Source organism: Phocoena sinus, chromosome 8 (assembly GCF_008692025.1).
Source record: "Phocoena sinus isolate mPhoSin1 chromosome 8, mPhoSin1.pri, whole genome shotgun sequence".
Lineage (NCBI taxonomy): Eukaryota > Metazoa > Chordata > Mammalia > Artiodactyla > Phocoenidae > Phocoena > Phocoena sinus.
Window position 1 is genome coordinate 107898241 of NC_045770.1, and position 22374 is coordinate 107920614.

A 22374-nucleotide genomic window follows, 5' to 3' on the forward strand; every position below is an offset into this window, starting at 1 on the left:
AAAAATTCAAGTTCTCAGGAATACTGGAGCGTGTCTGAAACCACACCCACCATGGCCATCCAGCTCTGTTTTGGATGCCTGAACCAAAGTTACTCTATTTTGATTTTTGAATACACTCTTTTCCTCAGTGGTTAAAGCAGATGTACAATGCATGTTTGATAGGCCACAAAACAGGTCGTTCTGGTTAGTATAAAGTTTAAGTTAAATCATGTACAAGCCAGAATGACTTCCCCATACCTCAACATGTGAAAATTTCCTCCATCATTTTCCCCTTTTGATTGCAGGTCTTTTGATAAAAAGCATTTATGATCAAAATATTTGTCCCTCGATGCCAGGGCGGTTGCTGCCTGCTATGGGTCCATCATATCACTCGGTGCTAGGCCAGCTTGTTACAGATATAAACAAATATATATGCCTAGTTATCCACGTTGGGGAAACTAGTCAGACTCAGTGAACAAGCACAGAAGTATGCTAGCAAGGAAACCTTTTATAGGCTATACATTTTATCAATTATACTGAATTGTCACGGAAACATTTTACATGTGCTTTTAGCAGTAGACTTAAAGCAAGCACTGGTACATGTCACGAGTACTTATACTCTGTGACAACTTCACTAGAGAATTTTCTTTCCATCTTTGGGGGCAAAGGTATGGTTAGAAGTAAAACAGTAACTTTAATGTTGATAGGGGAGACAAATATTTGGTAAACAGTAAGTTGAATTAGTAGAATGGGTCTGGACCAGATTCTTGGGTCAGCTGTCTACAAATGCTGTCTTCTTCTCATCCTGGGGTGGGTGTTGTTTGGGTCAGCAGTCCTTTCTGTAGACCAGTCTGATGCAGAGACCCCTCGTAAGTGGGAAATATGAACTCAAGAGTCAGTTCCCTTGTTTCACTGTGCTTGAGCTACTTATGAATACCTGATAAGGGTCCTTTCATCTAAGTTGGAGACAGAGTCCTTTAAATGATGACGTTTTGTTTTGTTTTTGCAATACACGGGCCTCTCACTGTTGTGGCCTCTCCCGTGGCAGAGCACAGGCTCCGGACACGCAGGCTCAGTGGCCACGGCTCATGGGCCCAGCCACTCCACGGCACGTGGGATCTTCCCGGACCGGGGCACGAACCCGTGTCTCCTGCATCGGCAGGCAGACTCTCAACCACTGCGCCACCAGGGAAGCCCGAAATGATGACTTTTTTAGTGTGTATAATCCCTGGTTGCAGGTCATGGGGCCTCTGATTTTCATCCAAAGAGAGATTCCTGTGATCAGCTTCTGAAACAAGCTTCCTTCTTCCCATTGGTAACCACTAGTTTGTTCTCTATATCTGTGAGTCTGTTTCTTTTTTGTTATATTCACTAGTTTTATTTTTTAGATTTCACATATAAGTGATATCATACAGTGTTTATCTTTCTCTATGTGACTTATTTCACTAAGCATAGTGCCCTCCAAGTCCATACACAATGTCGCAAATGGCAAAATTTCATTCTTTTTCATGGCTGAGTAGTATTCCATTGTGTATATGTATCGCATGTTCTTTATCCATTCATCTGTTGATGGACACAGGTTGCTTCCATGTCTTGGCTATTGTAAATGTGTTGCTATGAACATTGGGGTGCATTTAACTTTTCAAATTATGTCTTTGTTTTCTTCTGATTTATGCCCAGGATTGGGATTGCTGGATCATATGGTAGCTCTATTTTTAGTTTTTTGAGGAACATCCATACTGTTTTCCACAGTGGCTGTACCCATTTACGTTCCCACCAACAGTACCCAAGGGTTCCCTATCTGTTCTGTTCTTTGATGCACCTAATATGTTTTCATATCTTCAAATGTTTTAATTTTTCAAATTATTTTCTTAGTTTTGAGCTCACTTTTATCTTCTATTGTCTGATTATCTTTGCTATCTTGCATTGGCTTCCGTTGTCTCTAACTCTATGCCAATGTAGATCTCTAGTTCACTTTTTTTTCCCTCCGTTTCTAATGTTGAAATGTTGAATCCTTTCAGACCATCACTCAATTAATGGTGCCTGTAGAAAGGGTGGCAGTGGATACTGAGCTGGAACCAGAAGCTTTCATTCTGGTACAGTTAAAAAACAAAACAGAGTTTTTACCCTTCGGGAGTTGTTCCAAAATGGTGACGATAAAATGGTTCTGTCACTGTGTCCCTGCTTTAGTAATGAGTCCATCACAGCTTCAAGATGCTATTTGAGGCTTTTGTAGGAAAACAGAAAAAAGGCCCAGTTCTTGACTGCAAAGAACTTAAGAATCTAGGTTCACTTTCATTAGATTCCTAGGTGGATGCCCCAAATCTGAGCCCAGCAAGACGGGGGTGTCGAGGGGGCTCTTGTAGCTCCCAGGGGGCCAGAAAAGACTTGAAATTAGCATGGCCAGGAGTGGTTTCTCGGCAGAAATACGCTGCTAGGGTTTCTCCAGGGGATGTTCGCTGAGGAAGAAGAACAGCCCATCAGAGGCGCTGTGCAGAGCAGGAGGGGCCCAGGTGTGGAGGCAGCTGGAAAGATGGGGCGGGCCAGCGTGAAGCCAGCTTGGAATGACTCACTGCCGATCCGGAGGCTTTATTGTCGGTCCTCTGGTTCTTTAATGAGCTGTGCGGACCTCATGAGCCATCCGCTAGGTGTTGGTTGGCTTTGGAGCAGGGCGTGGGGAGGAGCAGAGGTGAACCTGCATCGTTCCCTGGTGGGCTTGCCTGCGTCTGGTTCTGAACGGACCTTCGTGCAAGTTGAGGGGAGAGGCGAGGGTGAAGGGAGAAACCTTGGGGCAGCTCTTCCCTCTAAAACAATCGTGAGGTAGCAGCATCGCCATCACCGAGCCTACCGATGGTGAACTCATTATGGGATGCCAAGGCGGCTCGCGGGTCAGAGGACGTCTCCAGTTTCTTTTCCCTTCATTGGTGAGGGAGAAACAGCATTGTCCTCTCGATTTCTCTGCTTTTAAAATTTACTTAAGTAAAAGCCACGAAAATCTCCCAGAAGGTTCTTGTGAATCCCAAGAAAGCGAAAAGAAATCTAGTTAATTAAATGTCTTAATGGTGCATCTGGTAACAGCCTATTTGAGGGCAGATTTGGAAGCCATCTATTGTTCGAATTCTACCTTTTCGTGCAGACCGTGGGACGGCCTGTACTAAAGTTGTGTATTGAACTCTCTGTCCAGCTCATACAATTTGGAACGTTATTCGATTACTTCAGTGATGATATCGGTTTGTCAGCGTATGTTGGGTTCATGCAGTGTGATCGTTTTTTTTTTTTTTTTTTTTTTTTTTTTTTTTTATGCGTTACGCGGGCCTCTCACTGTTGTGGCCTCTCCCGTTGCGGAGGACAGGCTCCGGACGCGCAGGCTCAGCGGCCATGGCTCACGGGCCCAGCCGCTCCGCGGCATGTGGGATCCTCCCAGACCGGGGCACGAACCCGTGTCCCCTGCATCGGCAGGCGGACTCTCAACCACTGCGCCACCAGGGAAGCCCAGTGTGATCGTTTTGATTCAGGACCCTTGATCGGGAATTCCACCTGGATTTCTCCGTGGGGAAATACGACTTCTTTTCAGATAATCCCCGTGACATGCCTCTCAGATGCCGTGCGTGAAGGTGTTAACGCAAGTCTGTGCGCGCAACGCACAGTGAGGCCAAGCAAACTGAAATGTCAGAGTTTGGAGCAGAGAAAGGTTTTTTTGCAGGGCCACGCGAGGAGCCGAGGTGGCTCAGGCCCTGAGAAGCCTCCAGCTCCCCGAAGGGTTTTGACAAAGCATTTTTAAAGGCCAGGAGAGGAGGGTGTTGCAGGATACGTGATCAGCTTGTACACAATCTGATTGGCTGGCCGTGAGGCAGCAGGGTGGTGTCCCAGGGGTTAATATGATCAGTCCTTAGGCTCCAGGAGACCTGGGGCTACGTGTTCATGGTCACTGAGTAGTTCTTCCATTTGGTGGTGGTGATAGGGGGCTGTTCACATCTGTAAAACAACTCAGGAAATGTGCATCAACTACTGTTACCTAGGTACTTCAGAGAGGAGCTAACGCAGAGGTTATGGGGGAAGGCCTGTCCCAGGAAGGCCCCCATGGTGTCCTGGTCAGTTACAAAAGGGTGGGGAAGCCAGGCAATGGTAGGAGAGCACCCAGCGTCTCGCTGTCATGTGGCCTGGGAGCCTCATCGAGTAGGCTTATACTTGCCTTTTTGCCTTAAATTGACGGTTCCTTTGCCAGCTCGTCCGTTCCAAGCTCTCGTTTTGAGTTTTGCTCTACGTCTGGGTGCCGTTCTGCGTATTTCCCGGATGGTCCTTCTCACATCTGTGGTGGTTTCCTTTCCAGGCAAACAGAGGAATATTTTCTCCCCCGGACGATACAGGACCTGACAAAGCAGGTGAGTCTCGGAGAAGAAAACCCGTTCTCGGTCAGACGTCACTCTGGGGTGGGCCGTGGGGGCAGGACCCGTCGAGTCAAAGTAACGGGCATCACCGTGGCCCGTGTAAGGAGCACAAACAAAGGGGTGATGTCTGTAACAAGTAGGGAGGGTCCCGGGAGCAGAGGGGTGGGGGGACGGTGGGCGTCTCCTTTCCCCTGTGTGATGCCTGTCCTGTCCCTGCCCTCTCCTCTCCTCTGGCTCACTCCGCGGGGTAGAGGGCTCAGGGGAGCCTGGGGGAAGGGGTTCCTGCCCCACCTCGCCGGCCGGCTGTTCCCTGCTGGGCTGGGGCTCGGGCTTAGGGACTGCCCAAGAAGCCGGGTTTGGAGAGGGTTTCTAGTATAAAACTCATGAAGGACTTTCCTTGGCTGCCTGTTCATTCTGTGAAAACTCAGCATCAGAAATATGTCTTGTCCTGTCTTATCTTTTGCACCTGGCTGGCCAGGTCTGAAGAGCTTTGACTTTGCAGCCTTATCTGGGGGTCTCGACCATCCCCTTCGTCCTGGAAGCTGCTGCGGTGGGACAGCTGGGACCCGGTGCCGTCCACTTCCTGCGGGGCGTTGAGAGCCAGGGGCACAGAGCGGGTGTTTCAGGGGGGCCCTGATTTCTCCGGCTCCTGCTTGAGTTTCTATTCTGGTTGCCAAGAGTATCAGTTTGTTTAGGCCACCATAACCAAGCACCACAGCCTGGGTGGCTTAAACAACAGACATTCACTGTCTCCAGTCCTGGAGGCTGGAATCTGAGATCCAGGTGTGGGCAGGGCTGGGTCCTCCTGAGGCCTCTCTCCTCGGAGTGTAGACGGCCGTCTCCTCCCTGTGTCCTCACGGGGTCGTCCTTCTGTGTGTGTCTGTGCACTTTTCTCCTCTTCTCATAAGGACACCAGTCACATTGGATTAGGGCCCCACCCTAGTGACCTCATTTTACCTTAATCACCTCTTTAAAGATCCTCATCTCCAAACACAGCCACATCTGAGGTCCTGGGGCTTAGGGCTTCCGCACATGAATTTCGGGGACACAGTTTAGCCCATGACACCCAATTCTCTGCACCCCTCACTGTTGCACTCAAGGTGGCTCATGGGGACACACTGAACCTCCGTGGTGGAGCAGGTCGGCAGGGACGCATCTGGACCTTGGGGATGGATCTGGGGGGTGGGACAGGAGTGCCCTTCTCCCCGATCCCACCAGCCCCCAGACCCTTTTCCTCTTTATGCCAGGGGTCTCCGCCTGCCTCTCACTTCCCTGGCCCTTGGGCCAAGATCACCGCTGCTCGGGAGCCAGATTAAGTCACTGGCACCGGTTCTGATCCCTAAGAGAGGATGTCCGAGGGGCCAGCTTGGGTTGGTGCCTCCCGCGAGGCAGTCAGGGCTGGGCACAGCTGAGGTTGGGGACAGGGGCTCTCAGCCAGGTCTGGTCGCCTCCCATGTGACCTGGAAACTTTTCTGACCGTGAATTGCAGCAATGGGAACAATTTAAGTTCATCGTGATCCAGAACACAGTGAGTGTGTGTGTGTGTGTGTGTGTGTGTGTGTGTGTGAAACAAACATTTCAGCAGCAATCCCCCTGCTGCGAGAAATCCTCCGTTTCATTCTTCTAGGACCCTTTGATATCCTAGAAAACATACCAGGTGACCCCCCTAAACCAATGTGGGGGCCGCCTGCAGGTGGAGGGATGCTGCTTGGTGTCACTGGTTGAGAGCAAGTTGCAGAAATTGGCCCTGGGTGCAAGTGGATTAAAGTTCAGGGGAGTTTTCAAGAAACAGGGCAAACCAGCCCCGTAACTGCTGTAACCTGGATAATTCAGGTCAGGGGCCCGTCACTGAGAGCCCCCCTGCATGCTTTGTTTATCACCCCGTTGCCCCGAGCCCTGGTCTTGTCACAGGAAGATGGGGTCAGGATTGCAGCCCTAACCCTGTGATAAGGAATGCGAGGCACCCGTTGTAGGGTGTGCAGTGGTCCCGGGACGGCCAGCTCGGGGTCCTGGCCGAGGGCTGTGTCCGTGGCAAGAAGCATCAGAACAGAAAATGCCAGGCCTGCCCCTCGGTTCTTGCCCTTGGTGATAAAGGGAGTTGAACTCACTAACACACACGTCAGGGGACCCAACCAAGAGTGCTGGGATGCGGTCCAGGCCCGCCAGGATGATTTTTTGGCTGAGCGAAATGGCAGCGCAGCTGAAACTTGGTCCCCGAGAGAGGAGGCCAAGGTGGGCCCCACGCCCGGGTGATCCTGTCAGCACTTGCTCATCTCGGTGACTGCTCAGACCGGAGGGGCGGCCTCAGGGGCAGCTCCGTCCCTGCCCTGGAAGCTCCCCCACCTCGGGGGACACGAACGTAGCTCCTAGAGACACAGGGACCCTGCGTCCTGCCCCAGCCCTGCCGTTCAGGGGCTGGATGACCCGTCGGCTGGCGTGAACTTTGTAAGAGCTCAGTCCGTTCGTTTCTGACGTGGGGATGGGACCCCCAGGAGCACAGATGATGTCAGAAGAGCATCCAGCCCATGCTGCTGCCGCTGGCCGTCTGGGCCCGTGGAAGCTTCAGGAACCGAGTCACAGTTGACTGCAGCCACAGTCAAGCTCGTGGCAGCTCAGCTCGGCTTCCAGGTGTGACTGAGGCCCTTGGGTCAGCGGAGGAGATGCCTGCTGGCCCCTGGGCTGGGAATGCTCCGGGTCGAGGAAGGATTCATTAGTACTTGAAACAAAATCGTGGCCTTCGTGCAAGTCTCATGCGTGACATCTGGCGTCCTGGTTCAGTACCTGGCCCAGACGGGATGGCCAAGGGGTCTCAAGCGCTCTGGTCTCCCGACCCAGGAAACCGTGCCCTTTGGGGATGCTGTCCTCTCCACCCGGGACACGTGCATCGGGAGTGAGGTCTGCGAGGAACTCTGGACACCCCACAGGTCAGCCTTACCCTCTGCGCCGTAGATCCCATCCTCGCTGGGCCCCGGAGGGCTGGAGGTTTGCAGCCTTCCTGGCGTCATGGCCTGGGGCTGGGGAGATGCCCTGGGAGCTGCGGGGCTGGGAGGGTGGGTTGGGGACACCGGTCTCTTTTCTTTGCCCTCGTCTGCCCACAGCCCACACGTGGACATGGGCCTGGACGGCGTGGAGATCTTCACCAATGCCTCAGGCAGCCACCACGTGCTACGCAAAGCCCACGCCAGGGTGGACCTGGTGACCACGGCCACCACCAAGGTAGGAGGCGGCGGGGATGCTGGAGCGTGTCTGTCTCACGCTTGTGACCCCAGCGCCCAGCGCCGGGCGGGGCCCGAGCGTGAGGATGCTCGGCGCTTCTGGTTACAGCCGCAGCTGACCGGTGTGCGTGACGCCCCTTCCCGGGCCCCACTTGCCTGACCTCATTTAACCCTCAAAACTGCCCTACGGGCCAGGTGCTGTTGACACCTCTGCTCTTTGGAGCAGGACACTCGGTACATGGCGGTCAAGTGGCCCCTGGGCTCACACCCCAGCCATCCGGTTCCTGGGCTCTTGACCATCATACTGGTCTCAGGACAAGTGACGTGGTGACCAGGAACCAGGATGCCCGTTGGCACCACAGCAAGGCACGGGGAGCGCCCACGAGTTTGCCCCTCTTGCTGGCAGCGTGACACCAGGGGCCGTGTTTGCTCTTTCCTGGGACAGAGTCTCGGCTTCGTGACCTGGGGGGGTTTGTCTTCTCTGAAGCTGCATCTCCCCTCCTGTCTGGTGGAGGTGACAGCGCCTGCCTTGACGGGTAGTTGGGAGGCGAGAATGGGTGATTCGTGTGATGCCTGGTACCTTGGAAGGCCGAGAGCACCATAGCTGCGGACATTCCCTGGAGGCGCACGTTTTCTTGCTGGGGTGGGGGGCTAATTATGACACAGTCGCAGGGGCGTCTGAAGCTTCGTGTGTTTGGGCCGGAGGAGGGTGAAGGGGACGGACCACCGTTGACCGTTGCCGTCCCCTGCATTTTCCAGAACGGCGGGATTTACTTGCTGGCCAATCAGAAGGGCTGTGACGGGGACCGGCTGTACTACGATGGCTGTGCCCTGATAGCCATGAACGGCAGCATCTTTGCCCAGGGGTCCCAGTTCTCTCTGGACGACGTGGTACGAACCAGCCCGCGTGGGATGGCGGGAGGGTCTCTGGTTCAGGGGCTGTGTTCTCTGTTCTCCCCCATGACGGGGGGTCTGACGTGGCCCCCGTGGTGGGTCCTGCTGGTTCTGATTGCTTCCTCTTCACCTCCTTGTTTCGGGAGGGATCCTTACCCTGAGGTTACGGGGACCGCCCGCACAGCACGCCGGACGGATGGGATGCCCAGCAGTTTATCAGCCCCACGTGCCCTGCAGGGTCCCCCCGAGGCTGCACTTGGAGCTGAGGGAGAGGCCAGGAGCTGCAGGAGTGGGCTTTGTAGTGACGAGAGGCGTGACCCCGGGTTCCCGGGAGGATGTGATGGGCTTGTTTGAAGAATCCCACAGCCGGGGCTGGCGGGGAACCGGAGCCAGTCCTCAGGAATGAGCAGACACCGCGCCTGGTCCCCGTGATGAGAGCGGAGCCCGTCCGTGGGGGCGGATCCACGAGGGGGCTTGCAGGTGGGCCATTAGGGGGTTTTCCCCAGAGATCAAGGCAGCACACGTTCCCTGTGGACCCTGCCCCGCGGGTTCTGGAAGCAGCATTGGAGACCCCCACCCTCCTCATTCTTGGGGGCGCCCTGGTCTCACTGGACTGATGACCAGCTGGGGGCACGTCCCCCCAACGTTGTCGTAACCTCACTGGAGCCACAAATACGAAAACTGCACACCCTCTGCTTCTGAAAACACATTAACGTGGGTGCAGAGCTTTCCCATGCGATTGGACGTAAGTTTCCTTTACGGAGAGAATAAGACAAGATGAAAAGGTGCTTGTAGAGAAATCGCGTGGCTCTCCCTGTTGGTTTTCTTTCTTTTTTTCTTAAGCACCCAAGAAGGAAAATGGCTTTTACTGCCCAAAAAGTGGGAATAGATTCCACTTCTGCAAACGCAACGCAGCGTAGCTTTCAGTGCTGCCGGAAAGGGTCACTTTGACTGGGCTCAGACGGTCAGTACGGGTTTCATATGGCATCGCACATCTTGTCTCTGGATCCAACTTGGTTTTTTTTTGGAAGCAAGTGTTGGAAATGCTCACTCACAGAGGCAGGTGGTAGCGCAAAAAAAAAAAAAAAAAGTCTCCGGGGATTGCACTGCCGGAGCAAAAGGCAAGCAGTGTCACAGAATAAGAAAGTCTGCAGGACCCTCTGTGGTAGCTTCTGTCGCTTCACCTCCTTGGCATCCACGCAGATGAGGTGATGTTTCATGCCTTCCGCAGTCTCCTTAGGGTTGTTGGCAAGGAAGTGGTTATGAAACCAAACTTCGGTTTCAAAATGGGCCGAGGAAAGGAACTTTGAAAAGAATCCCACGGTGTTTTCTTGCCCAGAGGGAAGCCCGAGGTTTGGCAGTCTGGGCCCCGGCAGCAGGAACACTCCGTCTCCCCGCAAGAGTCGTCCTGATCGTGGTCCCTCAGACCTTGCTTTCCAAGTGGCTGCGTCCCCACAGGCGTCCTATTGTTTAGTATTAACCATGTCAAAGACGGAAGGGCGTTGCAGGGGAAGATGAAGTCCATGCAGACAGCTAGGCGTTCATCTGCTCCAAACATGCTTCAGTGCACGTCGGTTTGGCCAAAGCACTCAGCCAAACGTCAGAGCCACAGGCACCTGGTGGCAGGATTCACTGGCAGGTGGGTTGGGGGGGGTCACGTGCTCCAGGATGAGCAGGCGTGCAGGTCGCTCCAGGTTCTGGACCCCATCCAGGCCCTCCAAGGAGCCCCCATTTCAGCAAGCACGCAGGTGATTCTTCGCCATACGAAAACCTGGGGACCATTGTCTCCCACCCCCTGGAGGGGGCTTTTGAGCCAGAGTTCTCTGATTTTGCCTGAGTGTTCGGGAGAGAGGTGGCATCACTGCCCTGCGGCCAGGACAGTGCCCTTCTGTTCTGCCACCTCCTCCGTGGTCAGCTGACCTTCTCGAGGGTACATGCTTCTCACAGCCTCGATCGAGCCTTTGTGCAAGGCTAGCCTAGTTCTGGGGAAAGTGGACTGGAGCCTTCTTCTCAGGAAGGGTTCACTCCTCTGGCGTCTTCTCACTTTCTGTGGCTTTGTCAAGGCAGCCCGGCGGCTTCAGTGACCCATCACTTGGGAAATGAAAGGAGAACCAAAGGACGTGGCAACTCTTTATTCTCTGTCTCTTCACGGGTGTTTCCAGCTTGGGTTAGGCCCACTGGTGACACAGGTAGCTGTCCACAGCCCAGCGGCAGGAGCGGGGTCCCAGCCACCCTGTGTCCCCCAGTGGTGCCCAGAAGCAGTTCTTGCTGTCCTGCACCTGTGTGTATGAGACAGTGTCCTCATATAATTTGATTAGTGTTTTTTTTCTTCATAAGGGAAGGAGTAACGTCTATGAGTTAAAACTTTTCCCTTTTCTGTAATTTGTTGCAAGTGGCAGAACCCCCATCTCATCTGGGTTCGAAGGAATGAAGCATCACCTCCTAGAACACAGGCAGCACGTCCAGGCCAGGACCCCAGCGTGATGACTGCCGGCGCTCTGGCTCCACCCCTCTGTCACTCTCCATCTGGGCCTTCCTCTGTGTGGGCTTCATTTTCAATTGCCTCTTGGTCACAGGATGGCTGCAGGAGCTCCAGCCACGCATCTTCATGCAGCCCCGTTAAAAGGCAGAAGAGGGGCCCTTGCTCCTCATGTGTCTTTTTAAGAAGCTTTCCCAGAAGCCCCAGCAGACATTTATGGACAGGATTGTGTCCTGTGCCGTGATTAACAAATCACCGGGAATTCAGTGGAAGTTCCCGTGGCAACGACAAGAGGAAAGGGCTTTGGGTCGGCAGCACCACTGGCTGTCCCCTCTCCCTGGACCCCCAGTCCCTGCCTTAGGAGGCATAATTCATTCGGGTGCCATTTGGCACACCTACGAAAACAAATTAGACGTGTGAGTGAAAAAACAAAACAAAACAGGAAATCACGATTTCTCTTTGAAACTCCCTTCTCCAGGAAGTCCTCACCGCCACGTTGGATTTGGAGGACGTCAGAAGCTACAGGGCAGAGATTTCGTCTCGAAACCTGGCGGTAAGTGCTTATAGACACACACGTGGGATGCGCGTCAAAGACCCAGACTTTTTTTTAAATAACAGCTTTATTGAGATGTCATTCCCTTACCACACAATTCACCGATTTCGGCACACGGTTCATTGGATTTTAGTGTATTCGTGGAGTCAAGCAGCATCGCCACAATCAGCGTCAAAACATTCTCATCACCCAAAAGAAACCCGGACCCACGAGCTGTTACTCTCCGTCCACCTCCCCCAGGGCCCGCGGCAACCATCAGTCTGCATTGTCGCTGTGGATTTGCCAATTCTGGACGTTTCACAGAAATGGAATCATATCATATGTGGCCTTTTGCGTCTGACTTTTTTCGCTGAGAATAATGTTTTGTGGTCCGTCCACGCTGTAGCACGTGTTAGTGCTTTATTCCTTTCTACGGTAGAATCATATTCCACTGAACGGATAGGCCACGTGCTGTCTGTCCATTCACCTGTCGGTGCACGTCTGGACCATTTCCACTCTGTCTGTGATGAATTGTGCTGCTGTGGACGTATGCCCGGGTGTCTGTGTGGACGTGTTTGCGTGTCCTTTGTTATATACCTGGGACTGGACTGCAGCGTCCTGTGGTGGTTCCCTGTGTGACTGTAGGAGGCCCTGCCAGACTGTCCTCAGCCACTGCCCATCTCACGTCCCCCCAGCGCTGTGCAAGGGCTCTGGGTTCCCCACATCCCTGCCAGCGTTTGCTACATCCGTCTCTGTTCTGGCCGTCCTGGCGGCCGTGAAGGGTCCCCGGTGGGGTTCTGAGCCGTGTTCCCCACTGGCTGCAGTCATCCCAGGGGCCTGTACGGGTACCAGCGCTGAGGGGTTGTCCTTCCCAGGCCAGCAGGGTGAGCCCCTACCCCCGCGTGAAGGTGGACTTCGCCCTGTCCTGCCACGAGGACCTGCTGGAGCCGCTCTCTGAGCCCGTTGAGTGGAAATACCACAGTCCCGCCGAGGAGATCAGGTGGGGCCCTTGGGAAGCTGGAGTGGGGCGGGGGGAGGCGGTGTCCTGTTGTCCCCCGGGGAACCCCCCATCCCCTGCTTCACCGCCAGGTGGCGCTGCGGGGCCAGCATGTCCTGGTCTCCAGAGCCTGCCCTTGACGCCGCAGCCGGAACCCCTGGCCCACACCCAGCCCTGCCACTCCTCGCCCTGGGCCCTTGGGCACAGAGACGCTGTTCTTGCCTTCCTGTGCCATTTCACAACCGGGCCAGTGATAGCACCTGCCCCCGGGGCTGTTTTGAGATTTCAAATGAAATAATTCACGCGAAGTGCTTAGAACAGAGACCTGGGCGTCGTGCTGGCGGCTCTCACGGGCACAGCGCGCCCACCTTGGCACCTGCCCCCAGGTGAGCGGTGGACCAGGTCCGCAGTTCCCCATCCTAATGCTTCCCATCGTTCCCCAGCCTCGGACCTGCATGCTGGCTCTGGGATTTTTTAAGACGCAGCCAACAGGTAAGGCATCAGTGTCTCTCCACCTCCCTCTGCTTCTTCTCCCGGTTGGTTTGCGTTTGCTCCTGCGGTAAGCTGGTGACTTTCTTTTTAATGCAAGCGTTCCATGGCTCTGCTTCCGTCGGGAGCCTCGGCTACACCGGACAGAGCCCAGAGGTCCAGCTGAGCTCTGGCTCCGTCCTTGGGGTCCTGTCTGATGACACTGAGTTACGAGACTCCCTGCCTCCTGCCGGTTTCGTGATCGTGCATGTCTGTAATTCACCGTGGAGACCCAGCCTTAGACCCTCCACAGTGGAGGTTCCTTTGCCTCCTAGAAAGTCCATCCTGGAACGTGCAGGGCATCTTTTCCCCTCCCCCAGGGAGAGTATTTTGTGGGCGCTCATTTTTGCAGAGGGAGCTGGCTCATCTGGGGGCGCATTGCTTCCCAGAGGCCCTGCTCACACCCGCGTCTGGTCGGCCCGTTCCAGGCGGGGTTCTTCCTGCCCCTGAGCGGCGGGGTGGACAGCGGGGCCACCGCCTGTCTCGTCTACTCCATGTGCCACCAGGTCTGCGAGGCTGTGAAGCACGGAAGTAGGTGACGTCTGGGGCCCGAGCAGGTTCCAGGGGGTCAACCTGTGGGAGGAGCAGAGGGGAAACCCAGGTCCTGGGCATCGTGGTGGAGGTCGTATTCAGATGGCACAGCATCGTGCCCGAGTCCCAGGGCCTGGGGACAGCAAGGCCGTTAAAGTCCCTTCCAGGGCCCACGTGGCTGTGTCCGTCAAGCCACAGGTGCCTGTCGCTGCCGTGTGTCGGCAGTGTGGCCCCAAGGAAAGAACGGGCCGTGGGGTCGGGCAAACCCACGTTCACATCCTGTCACTCTGTGCGGTGACATCGGCCATTCCCTCAGAGTCCACGGCCGAGAAGCGGGCATCGCAGGGCTGATCTGGCGAGGTTGCCGGGCGGCGGAGAAGGGATTAAATGGTGCAGGCACCTGGCACACGGCACGTGCGCTTCTGTCTGGTGGTTTTCAGGTCAGGAAGTGCTGGCCGACGTCCGGACCATTGTGAACCAGACCAGCTACACCCCCCAGGACCCCCGGGAGCTCTGCGGCCGCATCCTGACCACCTGCTACATGGCCAGTGAGAACTCCTCCCGGGAGACGTGCAACAGAGCCAGAGATCTCGCCCAGCAGATCGGAAGGTAGCTGGTCAGTGGCGTCGGACACGGCCAGGTGGCGGTGACGGCGGGCAGCCCCCGCCAAGGCCACGTTTGTGGGTCAGTGAGCACCCACCCCAGAGGCGAGCGGGTTCCCTCCTCACCCCCCTCCAGCTGGGAGCACAGGCAGGCCCTCACCCCTCCCGGGAGCGTGAGCCACCCTCTGCCCGCTTCCACCTGGCGGCCTCTGTACCTGAGGAAGGTGGAGAGAGGGCACCTTTCCACACGGGGAGACTCGGCTCCGTTCAGAATGTCCCATTTATTCTGCCTCCAAGGGAAAAACAAGAGGCTGCCCATTATGTACGCGGAGCTCAGCTAAAAGCTGTCCCCGCGCAGCACTTCCGCTCCCAGGGAGATGCCCAAAGGAAGTGAAAGCAGGGAAGTGAACGAACATTTACACGTTTGGGTCCGTGACAGCGTACTCACAACAGGCAGAACAGCTCAAATGTCCATCGACAGCTGAGTAGCTAACGAAAAGGGGGTGGTATTCAGCCTTAGAAAGGAGTGAAGCGCTGACACGGGCTACGATGTGGATCAACCTGGAGAGCACCATCCTGAGTGAGAGAAGGCAGTCACGAAAGCACAGATCTTGCGTGATTCCATTTCTTTGAAATGTCCAGAACGCGCAGGTCCACAGAGACAGACAGTGGGTCAGTCGTCCTCGGGGACTGGAAGAGGAGGAGGTGGGAAGAGACCGCTCGTGGGCACAGGGTTTCCTTCTGGGCTGATGGAAAGTTCTGGAACTGGAGGTGGCGTCGTCAGTGTCCTCGATGCTGCTGAATGGTGAAATGAAAATGGTAAATTCTGTGTTCTGTGTTTTTGTTTTGCCGTCTGCACACCTTCCCTTTCTCTCCCCAGCCACCACATCGGTCTCAACATCGACCCAGCCGTGAAGGCCGTCCTGGGCATCTTCAGCCTGGTGACGGGTAAAAGCCCCGCGTTTGCAGCTTACGGAGGAAGCAGCCGGGAGAGCCTGGCCCTGCAGAACGTACAGGTGTGCCTCCCAGATGGGGCCGTTGTCCCCACTCGGGGGCCGCAGGGAACCCGGGGGACAGCCGGCACTGGGGTCAGCAGCCTGCCTTAGAGACCCTGGGTGTGCAGCCTCGCGACAAGGATGGGGGTGTGCGTGGGTGTGCGTGAGAGCGTGCGCATCGGCGTGAGGGTTTGTGAACGTGGCGTGTGTGCAAGTACGTGCATTTTCTGCGTCTTTGGGGGGCGGCTCAGACGCAGCCCCGCCTTCCGGGCGGCTGCAGGGGAGCTGGACCCTGCGTGGTCTGTGGAGGGAAAGAGGGGGCCTGGGCGACGGCTGCCTGGGTCTGTCATGTCTCTCTGTCCCCTTTCTGCGGGTGCGGGTGATCTTGCCAAGCAGTGCAGGGAGTGACAGGACGGACCACGGTCTCGCCCGCTGGCTTTGCAGCCCTGTCCCACCGCGGCCTCGGGCTTTGGTCCTTCCACCTCTGTGGCTGAGCGCAGGAGCCCACGGTGTGGGTGAGGGGACCACGGGCTCCCGGCCCCTCTGGACGCTGGAAGCTCCTGCATCACTTAAACTTTCCTGTCCTCCTGAGGTTGCTGGGAGAGCCCCCGCCCCGAGCGGCAGGGAGGCGGCGTTAGCATGCACGTCCCCCACCCCCGCCCCACGCGGATGACGTTCCCCTCCTGTGGTCCAGGCGCGGGTGAGGATGGTCATCGCCTACCTCTTCGCTCAGCTGAGCCTCTGGTCCCGCGGCGCCCCAGGCAGACTTCTCGTGCTCGGATCTACCAACGTGGATGAGAGGTGTGTGTGCCCGGCCGGGTCTGTGTCTCCCTTAGCTCCTGACGCACCTTTGAGAGCAGCCAAGGCGGGCCCTGCGTGAGTCCCCTTGTCGAGCCACGGCCGCTCCGGCCGGCTCTGTGTCTCCCTTAGCTCCTGACGCACCTTTGAGAGCAGCCAAGGCGGGCCCTGCGTGAGTCCCCTTGTCGAGCCACGGCCGCTCCGGCCGGCTCTGTGTCTCCCTTAGCTCCTGACGCACCTTTGAGAGCAGCCAAGGCGGGCCCTGCGTGAGTCCCCTTGTCGAGCCACGGCCGCTCCGGCCGGCTCTGTGTCTCCCTTAGCTCCTGACGCACCTTTGAGAGCAGCCAAGGCGGGGAAGAGGCACAGGGGTCAGGTGAAAGCGATGATCTCTTCTGGCCTGTAAACCCTGGCCCTTGCCCACGGACCGGACCCTGTTCCTTCCGTCAGCCATCCGTTTAACGGGACAGGGAGTGATGTTACACCCACCTCGGGGTTGCTTGAAGGAGCCCCGCTTAGGGTGGTGCAGGTTTTAATCCCCCCTGTCTGGGACCCAGGGGGTCTTACACCCCGGCTCTGCACGCTTGTGGGAGCCTGGAGGGCTGAGTGTTTGGTCTTTCTCTTGAAAGTGGGGAGAGGTCAGCCGTGTGAGTGCAGGTGGGACAAAGGCCAAACAGTACCCACAGCACAGGTCAGCAATGGCCTTGTGTGGGGGGAGCTTGGGATGCGGGTGGAGAGCTGCGGTCATCCAGTGGTCCAGCGAGAATATAGTAGCAGTGGTGGCGGGGTGGAGAGGGACGGACTCATCGAAGGGGTGAGTGTCGTGGGGTTGAGGTGACAAGTGGGCACAAAGTCGGTGGCTCCAAGGCGCCAATGAATTATCTTACATTTCGGTAGGATAGGGGTTCAACACGGATCTCACTGACCCAGAATCAAGGTGGCACAGGGCCGGTTCCTTCTGGGTTCGGTAGGATAGGGATTCAACACGGATCTCACTGGGCCAGAGTCAAGGTGGCACAGGGCCAGTTCCTTCTGGAGGCTCCGGGAGAGGCACAGGGCCGGTTCCTTCTGGGTTCGGTAGGATAGGGGTTCAACACGGATCTCACTGGGCTAGAGTCAAGGTGGCACAGGGCCGGCTCCTTCTGGGTTCGGTAGGATAGGGGTTCAACACGGATCTCACTGGCCCAGAGTCAAGGTGGCACAGGGCCAGTTCCTTCTGGAGGCTCCGGGAGAGAAGCTGTTACTCGCCCTTTCCAGCTGCTGGGGGCGCCTGCATCCTTTGGCGTGTGGCCCCTTCGTCTGTCTGCAGAGCCCGTGGTGCAGAATCTGTGCGCCTTTCCTGTGGCCACAGCTCCCACTGACTGACGCCCCCTGCCCGCCAGTTCTCTCTTCCACATTTAAGGACCCTTGTGCTTGCATTTAGGGCCCACCCCATAATCCAGGGTAATCACCCATCTCAGGGTCCTCAACCTCACCTCATCTGTGGAGTTGCTTTCACCTTGTATGTGTATGTATACGGGTTCTGGGTATTAGGATGTGGGCATTTGGGGGCCACTCTGCCCACCGCAGGAGGTGTCTGGCAGTGGGGAGGTGGCCCTGCTTCTGTGGGCTCAGCGTCCATGCCTGAGGTCCTGCCCCTCCCTCCCGAGGACCTCCATCCCTCAGATCCGCACTCTGCTGGCCCCAGCTCTCCCCTCCCAGACGGGCCGCTTCCAGGTGGCTGCTGGTCAGTCCCCAAGCTGCTTCCTGGCCCAGACGTCTCGTCCGGCTTGCTGGATGCTCCTCCTTGGCTGTCTGTAGCCTCTGCCCCTTCCCCAATCTGCCCCAGCACATCAGGCTTCTCCAAGACCCTTGAATCTGCCAAGCTCTGGCCCCAGGGCCCTGGAAGAAGCGAGTCTTCGGATGCCCAGGGACTGGATGGCCAGGGCCCCAGGTTCGTGGAATCTGCAGGCCCTCGGGTCTGCTGCATGGAAACCGCGCGTTTTTCTCCCGCTGCAGCCTCCTCGGCTACCTGACCAAGTACGACTGCTCCAGCGCAGACATCAACCCCATAGGCGGGATCAGCAAGACGGACCTGAGAGCCTTCGTCCAGCTCTGCATGGAGCGCTTCCAGCTTCCCGCCCTGCAGAGGTGCGTGTGCGCCCACGAGGCCTCAGCTGGGGCCCCTGAGTCACCGGGTATGCGTCTCAGCACAGCCCCGGGCCACCCTCACCCCACTCAGCCACCTTCCGTAGCTCCCATCTCTTGATGGAAACAGTCCTGCCCTTCAGGCGCGCTTGGGGTCCCGAGACCAGGCACCCCCCTCCTTCCTGTCGGTGCTGCCCTGCCCTGGCTCTGGCCAGATCAGGCAGCCGCTGCTTCCCTCTTCCCCTCACCACCCTTCCCCCGCCGTCGTAAGGCTGGGAAGTCTGTGTATCCCTCCGTCTTCGGGCTGAGCACTGCCTGGTGCTTTCATGGTATCTGTTGAGTTAATATGCAGGTGTTGTGACTGACCTCTGTGTGTCTTGGCCGCAGCATCCTGGTAGCGCCGGCCACTGCCGAGCTGGAGCCCTTGGCCCACAGACAGGTGTCCCAGACTGACGAGGTAACAGCGGTGGCTTTTTCACTGTGCTTCTTCCCCCACCTCCCTGCTGCTGGGTTCCTTCATGGCCTCCTTTCTACCCCAACAAGCCATGCTCCATCGCTGGGTCCCGGCCTGGGAGCCCAGGGCTCAGCGTCATCCATGGCTGGCCTTCAGTGTTCAATTCAGGTCTCTCGAGGTTGGAGCCGGGAGGGAGGTGATGAGGCGAGTCGGGGGGGGGGGGCTCGGTTCCATCTCCAGCAGAAGTTTTCACCTGTCCCCCAGCGCTGACTTGCTGTCACTCATGAGACGCATCTCTTTTGTCCCCAGGAAGACATGGGAGTGACCTACGCGGAGCTGTCGGTCTACGGGAGGCTCCGGAAGATCGCCAAGATGGGGCCCTACAGCATGTTCTGCAGACTCCTCTATGTGTGGAAGGACGTCTGCACCCCCAGACAGGTAAGCCCAGCGCAGTGTCCTCAGGAAGTCGGCAGGTGGTCACGGTGTGACCTTAAAATGAGAACGCTCTCTCTCTCTAAGGAGCTGCGGTCCAGTTTTAGGCTCCCAGCAGCCCAGGCTTTCCTTCTGCGCTGGCTAAGTTTGTCTGCGTGGGGCTGGACCCCATCGTAACAAGCAAGCTCCTCCTTGTTGGGGGGCAGAGGGCAAACTCTGAGGTTGGAATATCGCTGCTCTTCTACGAGTTGTCAGGCTGACTAGGGCCGAAGCCCACAGACAGAGTGGTCCCCGCAGAACCGCCTGGAAGCCTCGTGAGATACATCTTCCCGGGACCCCTGACCGGGTCTCCTGATGCAGCTTCCGGGGTGCTGGAGTCAGGAGCCCGCGTCTTCAAAGCTCATCCGCTGCCCCAGCCCGAGCAGTGGCACCGGTCCGCTCCTGCCTTCGGGGGGTCCAGACGCAGCCGTGTTGCAGGGGGTGGGTGCTGTTAGCTCGCACAGCCCAGGGCAGTGCTGCCGGGAACACCAGCCTGGGGTCTTTCCGGCTTTGCCAGCATCAGGCCCTGTGCATCCCTCGCCTCCCAGGTGGCCGACAAAGTGAAGCGGTTCTTCTCGAAGTATTCCACGAACAGACACAAAATGACCACACTGACCCCCGCCTATCACGCCGAGAGCTACAGCCCAGACGACAACAGGTTCGACCTGCGGCCGTTTCTCTACAACACCCGCTGGCCTTGGCAGTTCCGCTGCATAGAAACTCAGGTAAATCAGGCAGAGATGGTTTTTCTCCCTGGTAAAGGTCTGTTGAGGGAATATCAGCTCATTTCCATTGAGGACCGAGAAGCTCTTTAATATACACGGTGGCATTTTTAGCGTCCGTCTTTCCGCAGAGGATCCAGTATGTTGCAAGTCAATCAGAGCAGGAACTATTTCTGGCTGTGCTGAGGAGGCTAGAATTAGGGGCTACAACACTGTGTCGGTGTGGCGCCAGTCGCTGTCATTTCTAGACCACTAGGGTATCCAACTGGCTTCACATCTTCTAAACTGTCTGTTTCTCCTTTTCTCCCCTAATTACCCAATAATAGAGCCATCTTGCCTGAGAATTCAGGCTTCTTTTATACTAACAGGGGAGGGACTAGAGTCAAACATTTCCTGGCCCCAGAGGGGTTGTGTTTTTTTCTTCCTCCCTGCAGCCATTCATAGGTGGGCCTGGTCAGGATGTTTCCCGTGAGCTAAACAAAGGTATTTTAGCTTCATGTTCATGACCTGGGAGGCAGGGTTGGGCCAGAGGTGGGCCATTTTGTATAATTTAAGCTTATAGGCAGTATCCCTTTAGTGACGAACTAGCGCAGCGGCCCGAGCTAGCCGGTGGGGAGTGGGGAGCAACCATGAGGAGATGATGTGCAAACTGAGATGGGACGCAAGCAACGCTGCACGTCCGTGGCCGTGGCCCTCATCCAGGGGTCGTCAGGCAACGTCTGGAGACATTTTTGGTTATCATACCTGGGGAGGGGTCTGTGCTGCTGCATCTAGTGGGCGGAGTCCAGGGATGCCGCTAAAACACCCCGTAGTGCACAGCCCAGCCTTCTCCCCCCGCCAAGTATTAGTCAGCCGTGGGGCCTCGCTTCCACCAGTACGCACTCAGGAGTGGGTTCCCTCACATCAGGCCTGGGGTTCAGAGGGTGTGCAAAGACCCTCAAATGGAGAAGAACACATGTGGGTAAAGATGGAACCCACCTGGAATCTTCTAGCCCAGCAGTGACCCCCGTGCCCGGGGCCAAGGCACATCCTTCCGGACTCTGGATCCACCCACGTCTCATCACTGAAGATGCTGTCGGAGGACCTGCTTTTTCAGTCCCGTGACCGCGACCCTCTTTCGGCTGAATCGGTGCACTGTGACGGCCTAGCCGTTCAGGTCCTCGTGGTGACACTGCATCTTCTCTTCTAGGTTCTCCAGCTGGAGAGAAGACAGCACCAGGACCTGGACGGCGTGGACTGAGCCCGGGTCCTGCGCAGAGGGCTCCCCTCCCGCGAGGGTGCTTGTGCTATGTCTGCCTTGCTGGTGACTGTGCAGGAGTGGCTGGCGTGTCGACAAGCCCCGTCTGACATATTTCAAGGAGAGGGATCTTTTCGGTCTAGTTTCTTTAAAAAAAAGGCTGAAATACAAGAGGATGCGATTTTAAACGCTCTTCTTCTTCTTTTTTTTTTTAAATTAATTTTTATTGGCGTATAGTCGATTTACAATGTTCTGTTAGTTTCTGCTGTACGGCAAAGTGAATCAGCCATACGCATACATATATCCGCTCTCTTTTAGATTCTTTTCCCATAGAGGGCATTACAGGGTCTCAGTAGCGTTCCCCGTGCTGTACAGCAGGTACTGGGATGGACATACACAGACTACTATATATAAACCCTCTTCTTGAAGCGAGCGCTTTCCCCAGCCCCTCTGGCCCTTGTGCAGCATCTCCTCTGAGTGTCACCTGAGTTGAAGGAGGATTTTCCAGGTGGGGATGGAGGAGGTCCTGGGGGGTGGAGGGTGGTTCTAGAACGACCGTCCCCACCCGTCCCCCACCCTTGCGATCTCCGTAGTTTTGCAAAGCAGCCCTTTCTCCTCTTCTGCCTCTGTCCTTGTGTACGATTCTTCTCACTATAAACTGGCCCATTTCCCGGATTTCTCTTTCCTGGTCACCGTCATTGTCATTCCGAGGACTAAACCTGCAGGGATGTAGATTTGCCTCCATCCTTTGCCACCAGGGAAGGCTTCACATGCTCTCGGGGCAGTCTGCGTGGTCACCATCCCTGCCCCCCCCCCACGTGCTGCCCTAAGGAAAGACCCCCCTGGGGGGCCGGCTGCCTGCCATCCTTGCCAGCCTTCTCCTCCCATTTCGGTCTCACCATCCTGGGTCAGCACCCGGGTTAAGTGGGACGATGCCAGTGTGGGCGGGAGGAGAGAGCTGGGCTCTGGTTGCGGGCCTTGCGGAAGGTCCAGCCTTGGGCCCGAGCAAGACAGCTCAGCCCCCATTCTGCTGGAACACCAGGAATTCCTAAGAATCCCCAGGAATATTTACAAACTGCATCAGCTTGGACTTTCTGCGTGTGTGTTACCAAAAGCCTTACCCAAGAAAAGAACCTGGTGAACAAGGAAAGGAATTTGTTGATGGACGTGCTGAGCGGTCCGGGGGAGTGACGGCTTCAGGCCTGGCTGGACCCAGGGTTTGTGCCATGTGGTTGGAACTTGTTTCTCTCTTCCCCGGACCCTGTCTCTGTGCGCTAGCTTCCTCTCGTGACTGCTGTCTTGCCAGCTCCCAAGTTCAGATCCAGCAGGAGATCAGCACATGTGCCTTCCCCGTTTCTTCAGTACAGGCCCTGGATTAACTCAGTTGGGTCATATGCCCATTTCTGAACCAGTTAGCTACTGCCCCGA

General features: G+C 56.4%; 1 protein-coding gene across 5 annotated transcripts in view; it reads left to right on the forward strand.

The window, feature by feature from the left end:
* Positions 1 to 21139, forward strand: part of NADSYN1 (NAD synthetase 1) — a 35286-nt gene extending 14147 nt beyond the window's left edge. For 2 of the 5 annotated variants that reach the window (XM_032638833.1, XM_032638830.1), the window contains 16 exons: positions 4310 to 4361; positions 7203 to 7291; positions 7466 to 7583; positions 8342 to 8473; positions 11434 to 11508; positions 12363 to 12487; positions 12928 to 12976; positions 13441 to 13543; positions 13984 to 14152; positions 15026 to 15161; positions 15835 to 15941; positions 17934 to 18065; positions 18450 to 18519; positions 18826 to 18954; positions 19536 to 19712; positions 20899 to 21139. In XM_032638833.1, coding sequence (XP_032494724.1) covers positions 4310 to 4361; positions 7203 to 7291; positions 7466 to 7583; positions 8342 to 8473; positions 11434 to 11508; positions 12363 to 12487; positions 12928 to 12976; positions 13441 to 13543; positions 13984 to 14152; positions 15026 to 15161; positions 15835 to 15941; positions 17934 to 18065; positions 18450 to 18519; positions 18826 to 18954; positions 19536 to 19712; positions 20899 to 20949 — 1714 coding nt within the window. In that variant the 3' untranslated portion in view covers positions 20950 to 21139. Of the gene's footprint in view, positions 1 to 4309; positions 4362 to 7202; positions 7292 to 7465; positions 7584 to 8341; positions 8474 to 11433; positions 11509 to 12362; positions 12488 to 12927; positions 12977 to 13401; positions 13544 to 13983; positions 14153 to 15025; positions 15162 to 15834; positions 15942 to 17933; positions 18066 to 18449; positions 18520 to 18825; positions 18955 to 19535; positions 19713 to 20898 lie in introns of all 5 variants that reach the window. The other 3 variants (XM_032638829.1, XM_032638832.1, XM_032638831.1) reach the window with 2 other exon arrangements.
* Positions 21140 to 22374: the final 1235 nt, after the last annotated feature.